This window comes from Camelus dromedarius, chromosome 10, assembly GCF_036321535.1.
Source record: "Camelus dromedarius isolate mCamDro1 chromosome 10, mCamDro1.pat, whole genome shotgun sequence".
NCBI lineage: Eukaryota > Metazoa > Chordata > Mammalia > Artiodactyla > Camelidae > Camelus > Camelus dromedarius.
Window position 1 is genome coordinate 68083799 of NC_087445.1, and position 13669 is coordinate 68097467.

General features: G+C 32.6%; 1 protein-coding gene across 4 annotated transcripts in view; it reads left to right on the plus strand.

Annotated features, from left to right (window-relative positions):
* RABGAP1 (RAB GTPase activating protein 1) overlaps nucleotides 1-13669 on the plus strand; it is a 134637-nt gene that overhangs the window by 40253 nt on the left and 80715 nt on the right. For all 4 annotated transcript variants that reach the window (XM_031450405.2, XM_031450401.2, XM_064490500.1 and 1 more), the window contains 7 exons: nucleotides 551-725; nucleotides 1303-1460; nucleotides 4936-5046; nucleotides 5424-5490; nucleotides 6222-6324; nucleotides 7269-7438; nucleotides 13450-13624. In XM_031450405.2, the coding sequence (XP_031306265.2) occupies nucleotides 551-725; nucleotides 1303-1460; nucleotides 4936-5046; nucleotides 5424-5490; nucleotides 6222-6324; nucleotides 7269-7438; nucleotides 13450-13624 (959 nt within the window). The remainder of the gene's footprint in view (nucleotides 1-550; nucleotides 726-1302; nucleotides 1461-4935; nucleotides 5047-5423; nucleotides 5491-6221; nucleotides 6325-7268; nucleotides 7439-13449; nucleotides 13625-13669) is intronic.

Here is a 13669-nt window from a genome sequence, read left to right on the forward strand (position 1 = left end):
TTTTGAATGAATATCTCTTTGATTTTCAATGAATGGCATTCTTTTGATTTCATTAATGATTTTTTATTTTTTAGATATTAACATTTTGTGTAGTCTCTCTCCCTTATTTGCCATGAATCAAAAGAACGTCCTTCACTCTGAGAAAGCAGTTTTTTTGTTTTTAAAGTAAAGCAAATTAGTTAATTCTTTTAGCAGATAATGAGCAGCACAGCTTTAATGGTTTATTTTGGTAGTCTGATTTACCCGCTAATCTTTATTTAGTTAGAAACTGTGTGAAAAAAAATACACTTATTGATGTTATTCATGCCTTCCTGATTGCTTCCCTAAAACATGGGGTTATGTGGTTTTTAGTACTGTGGAATTATGTAATCAATAACTTTTAAGGATCTACTTACAACTTACTTATCAAGATTTAAGATTATTATGATTAGCATACCAAAAATGTTTTGTATGATCTTCTTGCTAGAAAGATGAATCTTGAATCATAATGTGGATATAGTGAAAATAGTTCACAATCCCTCTAATCTCTTTGTATCTTTTTTCTGAACAGACTCTTAGATCCACAGACAAACACTGAAATAGCAAACTACCCTATCTACAAAATTCTCTTCTGTGTCAGAGGGCATGATGGAACTCCTGAGAGTGACTGTTTTGCTTTCACTGAAAGTCATTACAATGCAGAGCTTTTCAGAATACATGTTTTCCGGTGCGAAATACAAGAAGCTGTAAGTACCTAAAAGGAAACTGTCTGCAAATGAAACTTCATCTGTGCCTTCACTATGTTGAAATGATTACAGTGTTTATTATGGTCACTTATAAGCCAAATGAAATTTTCTGCTACTGTTTTATTTATTCCAGCTTGATGGGCTAAAATATGAATAAACTGAAAGTTTGGGTAACCAGAACCTTGTTGTTGCTAAGAGTGTCAGGGAGGACCGGTTGGCTGCTGCTTCATTGGGTTAGATAGGCATCGTGGTTCCAGCAATGTCACATTTGCAAACTGTCCTTTTAGAGCTAAACTTGTAGGGTTTTTTTAATATATATATAATAAACATATTCAGATAGTTTCTAACAATTTTGGAAATCACTTTTCATTCGGGTTTCTAGTGTTTATAGTCATTTTCTTTTTTAAAATCTTTTTGTCCTGTCCGTTTTTAGTATTACTTGCTCTATAGCTCTAACAAATTAGATAATTTATCAAAAGAAATCAAGAGGGGAAAGACAAAGTAGGTCACCTTCAGCCTTAACAAAAGTATTTATTTCTTGTGATAACAGCCCATTTCCTAACATGTCTGGTTGTAGGTGAGCCGGATACTTTACAGTTTTGCCACTGCCTTCCGTCGCTCTGCCAAGCAGACCCCACTTTCTGCAACTGCTGCACCCCAGACTCCTGACAGTGACATCTTTACCTTCTCTGTGTCATTAGAAATAAAAGAAGATGATGGTAAAGGTTATTTTAGGTAGGGCATCTTATTTTACTCTTTTTATTTGAGTTTGTATTAACATGCTATAGTATCTAGGAAATTCTAGGTCAGATTATGTAACTTCTGTATTATAAAGTGATTGCTTTTATAGGTAGATTTTTTTTAATGTAAGTGATAAGGGAAAAGAAATAGACAAATTTGCAGAGAAGCAGTGTAAAGGATTTTAAACAATAAAAGAATTCTTTCAAGTGGAAAAATATGTCATGTTACTATATTCTTTTAGTCAGACTCAGAGTAACTGGCTCACTGCTGATACGAAATAGTAACAAGCTACATCAGCTGAATTTTTAACTAGATTTGTTTTACCAGAGTTTTTTTGTGTGTGTTTTGTTTTGTTTTGTTTTTGGTTGGTTGGTTGATTTGTTCTAATAATCTAAAGATCTTAAGGCTGTTGAAATCAAGTTTTACCATTAAGGTTTATCTGAACACATTGGAAGGGGAGAAATGAGGTATTTGCCTGAAATCTAACCTTGCATATATAGTCAGAAATAAGTAGTTTTGGTTTTTAAGTAAAACGATTCTTTGAATAGTGAAAATAACCCTGGAATAGGAGTTAACTTAGGTTTAGTTTATTTATTGCTACCATTAACAGTGTGACCTTTTCCCACATTTCTTTACATCTCCTGACAGTAGTTTCCTTATTTGTTAAATGAGGTGGTTAGACTCTAAAATCCTTTCTAACTTTAAAATGCTTTGTTAGATGATTGACTTTTTTTGTCTTCATAGCTCATACCACAAAATGGGTGCTTCTTGGGATCATAATTGATAGTTGCATATAGAAGTCTGTTTCCTCCCTGACTACCTCATAAAATGTATAAAATGAAATTATATCAAAATATGAGTGATTTCTAATATATTTTGCTTTTAAATTGAGAAGCACAATGATTGGTTCATTTGTTTGAAAAACTGATAACCATTGCTCTCCCTTCAAAGACTTTGGAATTGTCATGCCATCTGCTGGCCAGTTTAGTGTACCGTGCAGCTTCAACTTTGATTTGTACAGTAAAGTATGAGGCAGAGTGCTCTATGCTTTCTTATTAGCTATGTTTCTGTTCTCAGAGCAACACTGCAAAATGGTGCTTTCTGCAATGTACATTCCTGTCCTGAGAAGTAGAAATTATAATCTGTAAACTTCGTAATAATTTTTGCCTTTTTAAGAAACAAAAGTTTGTTTAAACTGTTTTTTCCCTTTTTTTGAAGATATTTATGTAGATTGTTTATAAATTCCAATTATGAATAGGAAAGATTTGTAAGATCTCTCAGAAGAGAAGCTCTGGGATAGTTTTTCTTCCTGAGATTAGGCATATTCATGGTAGAAAGATGACTATCACAAATATCCCTGTTCTTTTCACCCGCATACCAAGGAGAAAACCCCTTGGATGATCAGATTTGCTTTTCACATTTGTTAGGGCTATGTTATCTTTTTGTTGCATTGTTTCACTGAATTTGTAGTTTACAGCAGACAATAGTGTTGTGTAACCTAATATAAGGATGAAATCTTTGACCAGTATGCCTTTCTTAGTCAGATTTGAACTTTTCAAATGCATTTCCTTTTATCCAGTGATTCTATAATATGTCTAGGAATTAATCTACAGAAATAATCATTCAGGTGTCCAAAGAGTTAATCAACATGAACACTCCCCTTAATACTATAATAGCAAAGTTAAAAAGTAGAAATTAAATGTAAACCAGAGTGTAGAATGGTTAAAATATGATGCATTTTTCAATATATTACAAATATCAAATCATTAGGGTGTATACCTTAAACTAATATATCAGTTATACATTAAAAAATACAATACCCATATGACTTACCCCCTTTTTAAGAAATACATTGTATATATAATTAACCATAGCACAAGCTAGATTGTGGTTTTACTGTAACATAAGTATAGACAAAGTGCTGTGATAAGAATTAATGCTCTTCTTTTCATTTCTGAAAAAGTATAATTCTTACTTTATTAAACTTAGAAACCTGCCTTTCAGTTTAGCCTTTAGGAAGATGGACCATTTTCATGTATACCATTTCTGGTTGATTTAATCTACTAAGTACCCCATTTGATATTCTTGCTTTAAAGGTAAAGAAACCCAGGGAAAATAAGCCTGGACCTCAGTTTCTTAATTCATATAATAGGAATTAAATGTAAAATTACTTGGTTGAATCCGTTCAGTGATACAGTGTTAAGACCAGAAATATAATCCAGACCCCTTGACTTCAGTGAAGTGAACTTCCGTTGCTTACATTCTTCAGGATAATTCTTATTAATGTAGCTTTCCCTTGCCGTTCAGTCTCAGAGATAACTTTATATCCATTGTTATTTTAAATACTGATGAGAGATGAGATATTTATTTATATTTAAACTTTCACAGAGCAGAGACACTAGTGTATCTGATACAAATTGAAAGTTGAGACCTGTCCATATCCTTGTAGGTGAAAATTTTGTCAGCCACAAATATTTAACAGTTTGGTGTGCAGAAGTTTTTCTTTGTACATGTTTGTCATTTCTAGACTCTGTTGCTAAGATTCTTTGATTTTCTGATCTCAGCATCATAACATGATCTTGAATTGGTTACTAGTGTGTTAGTGCAGATGGGCTTCAAACTAATTTTATTTCTTCAGAGCTACTTTTTAGTTTGAGTAGATGCTCAGAGCTCTCATGTAGCCTTTTATAGTATCTCCTAATGGTTCTGTTGCCATTATCTTAAAAGTTGTACGATAATAAGGCACAGTATTGATTTGCTGTATATTGGCTGATTTCCATAAGCCTTTGAGAATAAAGGAGCTAGAGAAAGTGGGAGACTAGAGGATTATTTTGGTCAACTGTCATTATAAGAATATTTTCAACTTTTTTCTTAAGCTGATGTTTAACTGTATCATGAGTGTTATTTTTATAGTTATTACCCAGGTTTACAAATAAACTTATCACTGACTAAGGGAAGTATTAGGCAATAGCTTACTCTTGGTCATATCTTCCTCATCTCTATTATTTTTTTTAAGGTATCTTGTTTTGAAATTCAAAGGATCTGTAATTATCTTCTATTCATTATATATTTAAACAGATCAGTCAACAGTAATATATTTGTAAAAAGCCAGTGGCTAAATAGAAAGGAAAAATAACATTTTTTGAGTGCCTAGGTGCTTTATAAATACCTAATTTAATTTTCACATCAAAAGAAAAGGAAAAACTAAAGCCACATTTTAGGGGGCGTAAGAGTGGTTTTGTAGCTTTTATAAATGGTTTATGTAATGGTTTAGTGGATTACATACAGTAATAATGATATTTTTTACATCAAGAGGCAAGTGATGATTTTTAAATATCTGTTATGATTTGAAAATCAAGCATAGAAAACGACTCTTTTCTGTACCTGATTGTCACATCATAACAAGAATTGTTCTGGTAGATGTCACAAGAAAATACTTTGCAAAATTAATGAACATGTTTTTCTACAGTGCAGTTCCTAAAGATAAAGACAGACAATGCTTTAAACTCCGCCAAGGAATTGATAAGAAGATTGTCATCTATGTGCAACAGACAACGAATAAGGAACTTGCCATTGAAAGGTAAACATCTTTAGTTAGTTTAGCTTAAATGTTATTTTTTGTCAATCTAGTGAAGCAGCCATATACTGTATTCAAAATGTATTTGCAAAATACTTTGTTCCCTAGGGAATTCTTTTGGGCATTGAAGTGAATACTTCATTCATTTTGAATTATCTCTTACAAATCTTCAGCTAATATGTTGACTTCAACTGTGTGATAATAAAAGGCAAGCAATTTATTTCTCTTGAGTAAAGAAATAAGGATGATTTTGGTAATGCTAATTTATTGATAATTTTAATGTATGCTTTTTTCCATGATTAAGAATTTTTTTTTAAGTGACCTAAACATCTTTTTTCTGTCATCGTTTTTCCAAATTCTTATTATTTTTTTTTTTGCAGGTGTTTTGGCCTTCTCCTTAGCCCTGGAAAAGATGTACGAAATAGTGATATGCACTTGTTAGATTTGGTAAGGATGGCTTTTTTTTTTTTTTTTTAATTTATATATTGTTTTTCGTCTATAAACGTCATTGCACTGAATCTAATGTTAAAGCGCATTAATGAAGCAGTAAACAAAGATAAGGGAATTTCCTTATTTCTGACTTGCTATTTACTAGTCTGACCTTAGACCTACTTAGTCTCAGCCTCAGTTTCTTGACTGTGTAATAATGAATAATTCTTATTTTTCGTGTAGGGTTGATGTGGCAAACAAAGGAGACAATTTGTAAGAGAATTATTTGCAAACTATAATGAGCTTTGTTAAAGTAGGTGGTATTAGTATTTTTGCTATCATATGAAAATCTTTATTTTCAAAACTAAAACTTTTGTAGGAATTGTTCACTTGACGGAAGAGTTCAACATAGGTTTAGATAATAATTTCCCTAATGTTTACACAAGTTGATATGATTTGCAAGCATTTTCTTTATATATGATTTCTCGGCAGCAGTAGTGTAAATAATGACACATCTTTAATTTTGACTGTAATCATTCATAAATACTCCTAACTTTTGTTTTATATGTATCTCTCCCTCTCTCTCTCTCTCTCTCTCTCTCTCTATATATATATATATATATATATATATATGATCCTCTTTCATGTTCTCATATTTTTGCAACACCTGTTTTTTAAAAGCAGCAGAATGGGGGTTAGCGCTTGTTTACTTACTTCGGCATTAATGTTGTTTTTACTCTTTTCTTTAGGAATCTATGGGCAAAAGTTCAGATGGAAAGTCTTATGTTATTACTGGGAGCTGGAATCCAAAATCCCCACATTTTCAAGTTGTAAATGAAGAAACTCCTAAAGGTAATGCAGATTGCTGACGTTATTAACAGAAATTTCAGTCCCAAAAAGATATCCAAGTCTTAGGACCGCTTATTTGACAAATAGTGTTTACATAATTCCGATGAAGCCAAGGAATTTAAATAGTTCTTTGAGTTTATTATTAAATTTGAACTGTAAATAAAATATTTTTCCCTCCCTCTCTTCTCTTCATTTTTCCTTTTCCTGCTTCCTATTCTATTTATGTACTTATTTAATTACAGACTTTGAATATTATTTATTTTTGTGGAGAGATAGTATATGCACATATAGTTAAATCTTCAAAGGATATATAGGGAAAGGAAACATCTACCACAGTTCCCAGCACCCCATCCTAAAGGGCACCACTGTGACCAGTTTCATACATAGCTTTTTCAGATATGCTGTGCATAAACAGCCTTTTTCAGGATATTTCATACTCTTCCTGAATGTCATTTAATGGCTGCATAATATCCTATCCTGAAAATGTAACATTATTTTCTTGACTAATGCCTCTTAATGAGCATTTCTTTTTTCCTCTTCATTTTTTCTTGTTATTCAGAGCACTATAGATACATGTATAAAGGATGTAAACAGAGATTTACCATTATTAACCAAGATTGAAAAGTTATGAATTCCCAGTGTTGATGAGAGAGTCATAAAGAAGGCATGTGCCACTTTTGCAAACCAATCTGACAGTACATTTCATAAGCTTTTGAAGTGCATACTGCTGTCACTTAACTAATGCCACTTCAAGGAGTCCACCCAAGAAAAGAATTCTCAATACAGAAGAAAAAAATTCTAAATAGTGATTTAAAATTTTTTGTTTAATTGATGGATTACCTTAAGGTATCTTGGAAGTTTGTAATAGAAGTAATTACTTTTACAGTCATCATGTGAGCAAATACATTTTCAGTTTTTAAATTTGCTTGTCCTTTCTCTCTCTGTAGATAAAGTGCTGTTTATGACCACAGCTGTTGATCTGGTAATAACAGAAGTACAGGAGCCTGTTCGCTTTCTCTTGGAGACAAAAGTCCGTGTTTGTTCACCTAATGAAAGATTATTCTGGCCCTTCAGCAAACGTAGTACTACTGAAAATTTCTTTTTGAAACTAAAACAGGTACTGTATTTTTTTTAATAAATATAAAAGGGGAATAGGAGAAATTACTTCTGTGGCTGATTTATCATTAACCCAAGCTATCAATTTATCACTAACCCAAGCTTTAAACAGTCCACATGTATGTTAAACATATTAAGAGAAATTGTCTTTTATTTTTACCCACATATGGTGTCATTGTTTTTGCTCTTCATTTCTTCCTGAAGAACCAGGTTTTTGTCTGGTATCATTTTTAACCCAGAGAACTTCTTTTAGAATTTCTTTTAGTGCAGATCTACTAAAGACATAACTCTTAGATATCTTTATCTGAAAATGTCTTTATTTCACTTTTATTCCTATAGGATATTTCACTCGATATAGGATTCTGGGTTGACGGTTTTTTACTTTTAGCACTTCAAGGTGTCATTCCACAGTCTTCTGGTTTTCATTCTTTTTGGTGAGAAGTTGGAATGCATTTATATTGTTCCTCGGTGTAATGAATCATTTCCTCTGGCTGCCTTTGAGGCTGTTTTTTTATCTTTGATTTTCAGACCTTTAACTATTATATGCTTACATGTGTTTTTGTTTTTGTTTTTTTCTTTTTGGGATTTGCTGGGCTTCATGAATTTTTAAATTTATGTTTTTATTTCTTTTATCCTTTTTGGGGAAATTCTGACCCGTTATTATCTCTCTCAACTTTTTTCCCTGCCCCATCTCTCTTCTTTCTCCTAAGAGATTCCAGTTATATGTATTTCAGACCTTTTGATACTGTCTTACAGATCTCTGAGGCTCTGTTTATTTTTTCAAATATTTTTTGTTTTTTTTTTCAGATAGAATACTCTCTATTGATGTATCTTAAAATTCACTTCACTCTTTTGTCATCTTCAGTCTGTTGTTAACTCCATTCAATAAATTTTTTTAAAATTTCAGATCTTGTATTTTTTTTTTCCTATAATGTCCATTTGGTTCTTTTTTTTTTTTTTAATAGTTTGTTTCTTATGAGATTGCCTCTTTAACCTTTTATTTTAAGCAGACCTTTTATATTCTTGAGCATTATTGCAATATTGCCACTTTTAAAATCCTTAACTGCTAAATCTGATGTCTGGTGAGTCACATTTTCATGTTTCTTGGTCTAGTAATATGGGATTATATATTAGGCATTTTTAATGATAGATTCCAGAGACTCTGTTACAGTCTTCTGAGTAAGTTAAAAAAAAAAAAAGTCAGTTAATTTGGTCAAAGTCAAACTCCATACTCTGTCTTTCCTGTGGTGGGCAGAAAATGAAATTTCTGTTTTGTTCTTTTAGCTTCTTTTGGCCCCATTGCCCCACTACTTTCTGCTCCTTTCTTTGCTTTCCTTTGTATCAGAACTCCTTGACAGTGACCTAAATTTCTAAATCCAGTGGTCAGTCTGAGTCTTCACCTTATTTGACCTGTCAGCAACATTTGATGTAGGTGATTACTCCCTCCTCCTTAAATACCCTTCCTTTACTAAGCTTTCAGGACGTCTCGGATTTACCATGTCCAAAAATGTCTCATCCTCTACCCCTAAAATGTTCTACCTACCTGTTTTTACTAAATCAGTTTATAGGCATCTTCCCCTAATAGTTGCTTAGGCCAAGAATTATACTCTTTTATTTTTCACACCCCATATCCAGTCTATCAGGAAATTCTGTTTACTTTTAAAAACATACCTAGGGGGAGGTTATAGCTCAAGTGGTAGAGAACGTGCTTAGCATGCACAAGATCCTGGGTTCAATCCCTACTACTGCCTCTAAAAATAAATAAATAATCATACCCTCCCCCCCGAAAAAAAAATTTTAGAATATGACCATTTCTTACCACCTAGGTTATGTTAACCTCAACTGAATCATTGTTTTTAGCTGGATTATTGCACAAGCCTTTTCACTCATCTCCCTATTTCTGTTTTGTCACTTTTTGATATATCCTCATTACAGCAGCCTAATGTCAGATCACATCATTTTTCTGCTCAAAATCCTTTAACCCTATTTTACTCCATAATATCCTAAGTCTTTATAGTGGGTTTGTAAGACACTATATGATCTGATGCCTATTACATCACAGACTAATTCCTCTCGTGCTGTTACTTCTTGCTAGCTTCCTCTGCTCTAAACGTGATCTTAGGGGCTTTGCTGTTATTCTGCCTAGGATGCTCTTTCCCTGGATCCCACGTGCTATTATTCACCTCCTTCCAGTCCTCATCATCTTCAGGTTTTTGCTCAGATTTACTTCCTAGCAACTCATAACTACTCCATTTAACACTGCAGTTTGCCCAGTTATCCACTGATGCTGTTTCCCTCCACAATCATACATTTTTCTTTCTTTTTTTTTTTTTTTCACAAGGGTATTAGCTTCCAGTATACCACAAAATATACTTCTTTTTATTTTATTTATTACTTATTTTCCATATTAGAAACCTCTACTAAGGCAGTATTCCTAATCTGACTCGTTCACTGATTTATCCCAAGTAACTAGCACATAATAGTTCTAAATAAATATTTTAAATTGATTTTCTTTGCATGTAACTTTGAAATTCCATTATATAAGATTATAATGTTGTATGTGGATTTACTTGAATATACTTTTCTATAGCAGTAAATATTTTAGTTCCAGTGTTTCCAAGTTAGCCCTTTTGGTTATAGTTAGAAAATGGTAGCAAGCAGACAGGATTAGAGATTTCTTTTCAGTGTCACATTAAGAGGTAAAAAGTAAACTTGGGTCTTAGGACTGTTCTTCCATCTCTTCCCTGTGGCAGGAACAAAGGATTAGAATAGGGTTATCTAGAACTTGGCTTTTGACTCAGAGTACAGAGATCTTACCGTTGACTGGCTTTATTATGACTTGGAGCAAATTCCTTCAACTCCCTGAGCCTTGATTTACTCAGCTATAAAATGATAGCAGTAGAATCTTTCTCATAGTGTTATTGTGACATTATGTGAGAAACTGTACAGCACATTTGGAGTAGTTCCTGGTATATAGTATGTTCTTCATACATTTTAGCTATTTTTATTAAGAGGGATGGTGGAACCTCAGTGAGACAGAGGAAAGGGGAAAAAACACTTAAATCTAAAGAATTTCTCCACAGGCTTGTCAGAGTGTGTTATCAAACATAAGGATCTGATGGTAGTTTTAATTTATCCTCTGATGAATGAAAGCAAGCTTTTTTTTTTTTTAATATATACAAGGGTGATTTTCCTTTCCTTTTCTGTGGGTTGTCTCCATCTTTTTTGCTCTTTGGTTTTGGCCTTTTCTTCTCAATTTTTAGAGGCTTTTTATGTATTTGAAGAGATCATAATAACCCTTTGAGATATAATTTGCAAATATTTCTCTTGGTTTGTCACTTGTCTTTTGACCTAAATTGTGATGAGTGTTAGGGCTTTTTTACCACACAATTTCTTTTTATATACTTGAGTTTATCACATTTTTCCTTTAAAGCTTTTGGATTTGGGATCATAATTAGAAATGCTTTCCCTAGTCCCTGGTAATAAAGGACTTTATACATTTTCTTTTATTATTTATATGGTTTCATTTGACTACTTTTATTTAGATCACTGATTCATTAGTATTTTCTTCCAGATCGGTACTGATTTAATCTTTTCCGAATGGCCATTCTCTTGTCCCCAAAAGTGTCCCAACATCATTCACTGAAAAGCCTAACTTCTCCCCCAGTATTTAAGATGCCACCTTTATCATATGTCAGATTTTCGTAGATCTATTTCTGGTTTTTATATGTTTTTATATTCTTTTTCATGGGTCTTTATGTTATGTGTTCACTAATATCAGTGTTTTAATTATGTAGACTTTAAAATATATTTTTTTATCTGATAAGGCTTACTTACTCAACTGTTCTTTTGTGGGTTTTGCTAGATATTCTTAATTGTTCATTTTTCATATAAGCTTTATATTCAACCTGTGTAGCTCTGGAAGAAAATTATTGGTATTTTTATTGGGGAGAATTGACATCTTTATATCAATATAGAGTCATTTTTTTCCAAGAATATGTGATGTCTTTCCATTTATTCCCATCTACTTTTTGTATTTTAAGAGTGCTTTCTAAAAGCTTTTTATTATAGAAAATTCAAGTGCACACAGAAATAAAAAGAGTAGTATAATTCACCCCCATGTACTTTTACCCAGCTTCAACAATGAACATTTTTAATAGCTGGGGTTCTTGGCTTACAGGTGTGGTCTACTTCTTGACTTTATATTTATCTGACTCAAAAAGTAATAGTACTCTGATCACTGTTACTCACAGAGAGTTTCTAGGTGAACTACAGTGTTTATTATGTTTATATAGTTTTTGAGAAAAATTTTTTGAAGATAAAGAGCTATTGTTGATCTTTGAACTGTTGCAGATAGCAGTTAACTAATGTTTCAGAGAGTAATTTATAACAAAACAAAAGAAGTAAATCCTGTTCCCTATCAAAGTATAATATTTGAAAGTTAAAAATCATAGTTACAAATTTAGAAATGAACATGTCAGAGGTTTTAATTTAATGCATTAAGTAGTGAGGGAACCAGTAAGATGGTGAAGCTCGTTCTAAGTATTTGAGGAATGCAAGTTTAAATAGTCCTTTCTTTACAAAAAAAAAAAAAAAAAAAGGATGTTAGAACAAGAGTGCTAGTTAGAAACAAAACTGGTGGATATCTTATAGGTAACCTTTGGGTTGTCTTTTCTATTGGACAGAAATCATTTGCATATCCTCCAGATTAATATGTAACTTCACAGAGTCAGGGTCCTTAATTAATAGTAAGTAGTTAAGTTAAAATCATTTATTCATTTAGAAAATTAAACAGCCCTTGAGTGGACATGTTAATAAAAAAGTTGGTGAATCTGGATCTGTGCGTCAGATCTGGCGTGGCGCTTGTTTTTATAAAGGTTTTCTGGAACACAGCCACATTCACTTACTGTCTGTGACTGCTTTCGCACCACAGTGGCAGAGTAGCTGCAGCAGGGGCCCACATAGCCCAAGATACTTGCTTTTTGGCCCTTTACAGAAAAGTTTACTTACTACTGTATTAAATAGTGCCTTAGGATGATACTGAAAGGACATGTTGCCACTATCTTTGCCTTTCAGGATTGGGGTAATTTTTCTTAAGAACTCAAATGATCATTAAGATCATAAAATCAGCTCCGCCTGGTATTTCTGTACCTAATGAACCTCTTATTGCCCCCACCCCCCCACCCCCGCCTTCTATATTTTTACTTTATGCCTGTATGTCTTTCTCTTTGGTGTTACCACCTTCCTAGTTGTCTCTGTATCTTTTCCTACAGTTCTGCCTTTTCCTTCTGCTGTATATTTCACTCTTTTTTTCTCCTCCTGAAACTGGCTGCAATATGGAATGTTAATGTATTTAAATACTATTCTGGTAAAGTTTTATATTCCCTATTCTTAGTTTTTAATTTAGGTCAATTTAAACTATTATGTGTTTTCTTCGAAATAAACCTAAAATACAAAACAATTTGAGTTTCAAGTTTTTTATAGATTCTGTTAATCTCTTTTCTGTCACTTGCCTCTCCTCCCACCCCTTGTAGCTTTTAATTGAAGAAAAGTTCTCTGTACTGTTAAAATTAAGCTAAAGGATTTGTGGGCAGGGAGGTGGTTAAGAGAACTTTCTAGTCCTAAGCTTTATGTTTTAGAATACTTTAAAACATTTTCTTTGTGTATAGTTTTATATAGGAAATCTTGAATGACACTCTAAAGTAACTTGGAAGCTACAGAATGGTTAACTTTTTAGTTCACACTTACTAAATATTGGTAGTTGGATATTTGATGATACAATCTGAATACCAGAAATAAAATTGCAAAGCTAGAGTCCTGCTCAGTAAATATCTTATTTTCATAAGGGTTTTAAATCTAAGCATTTATTCTTCTATTTAGAAAAGGTTACATTTAGTTCAGATATTCAAAGTAGTATCTTTTTATTCTCATTCTGTATGAAATCAGAAATAGTACTCAGTTGAAAAATAAAGAATTTTATCACCTAATATATAATATTTTTTCATCTTCAAGATAAAGCAAAAGGAGAGAAAGAACAATAGTGACACTTTATACGAAGTTGTATGCTTGGAAAGTGAATCAGAAAGAGAGAGGAGGAAAACTACAGCCAGTCCCTCAGTCCGCCTGCCACAGTCTGGATCTCAGAGCTCAATGATCCCTTCTCCTCCAGAAGATGATGAAGAGGAAGGTAACTCATAGGGAGAGCTTAATTCCTATTTTAGGGTGGTGGGCC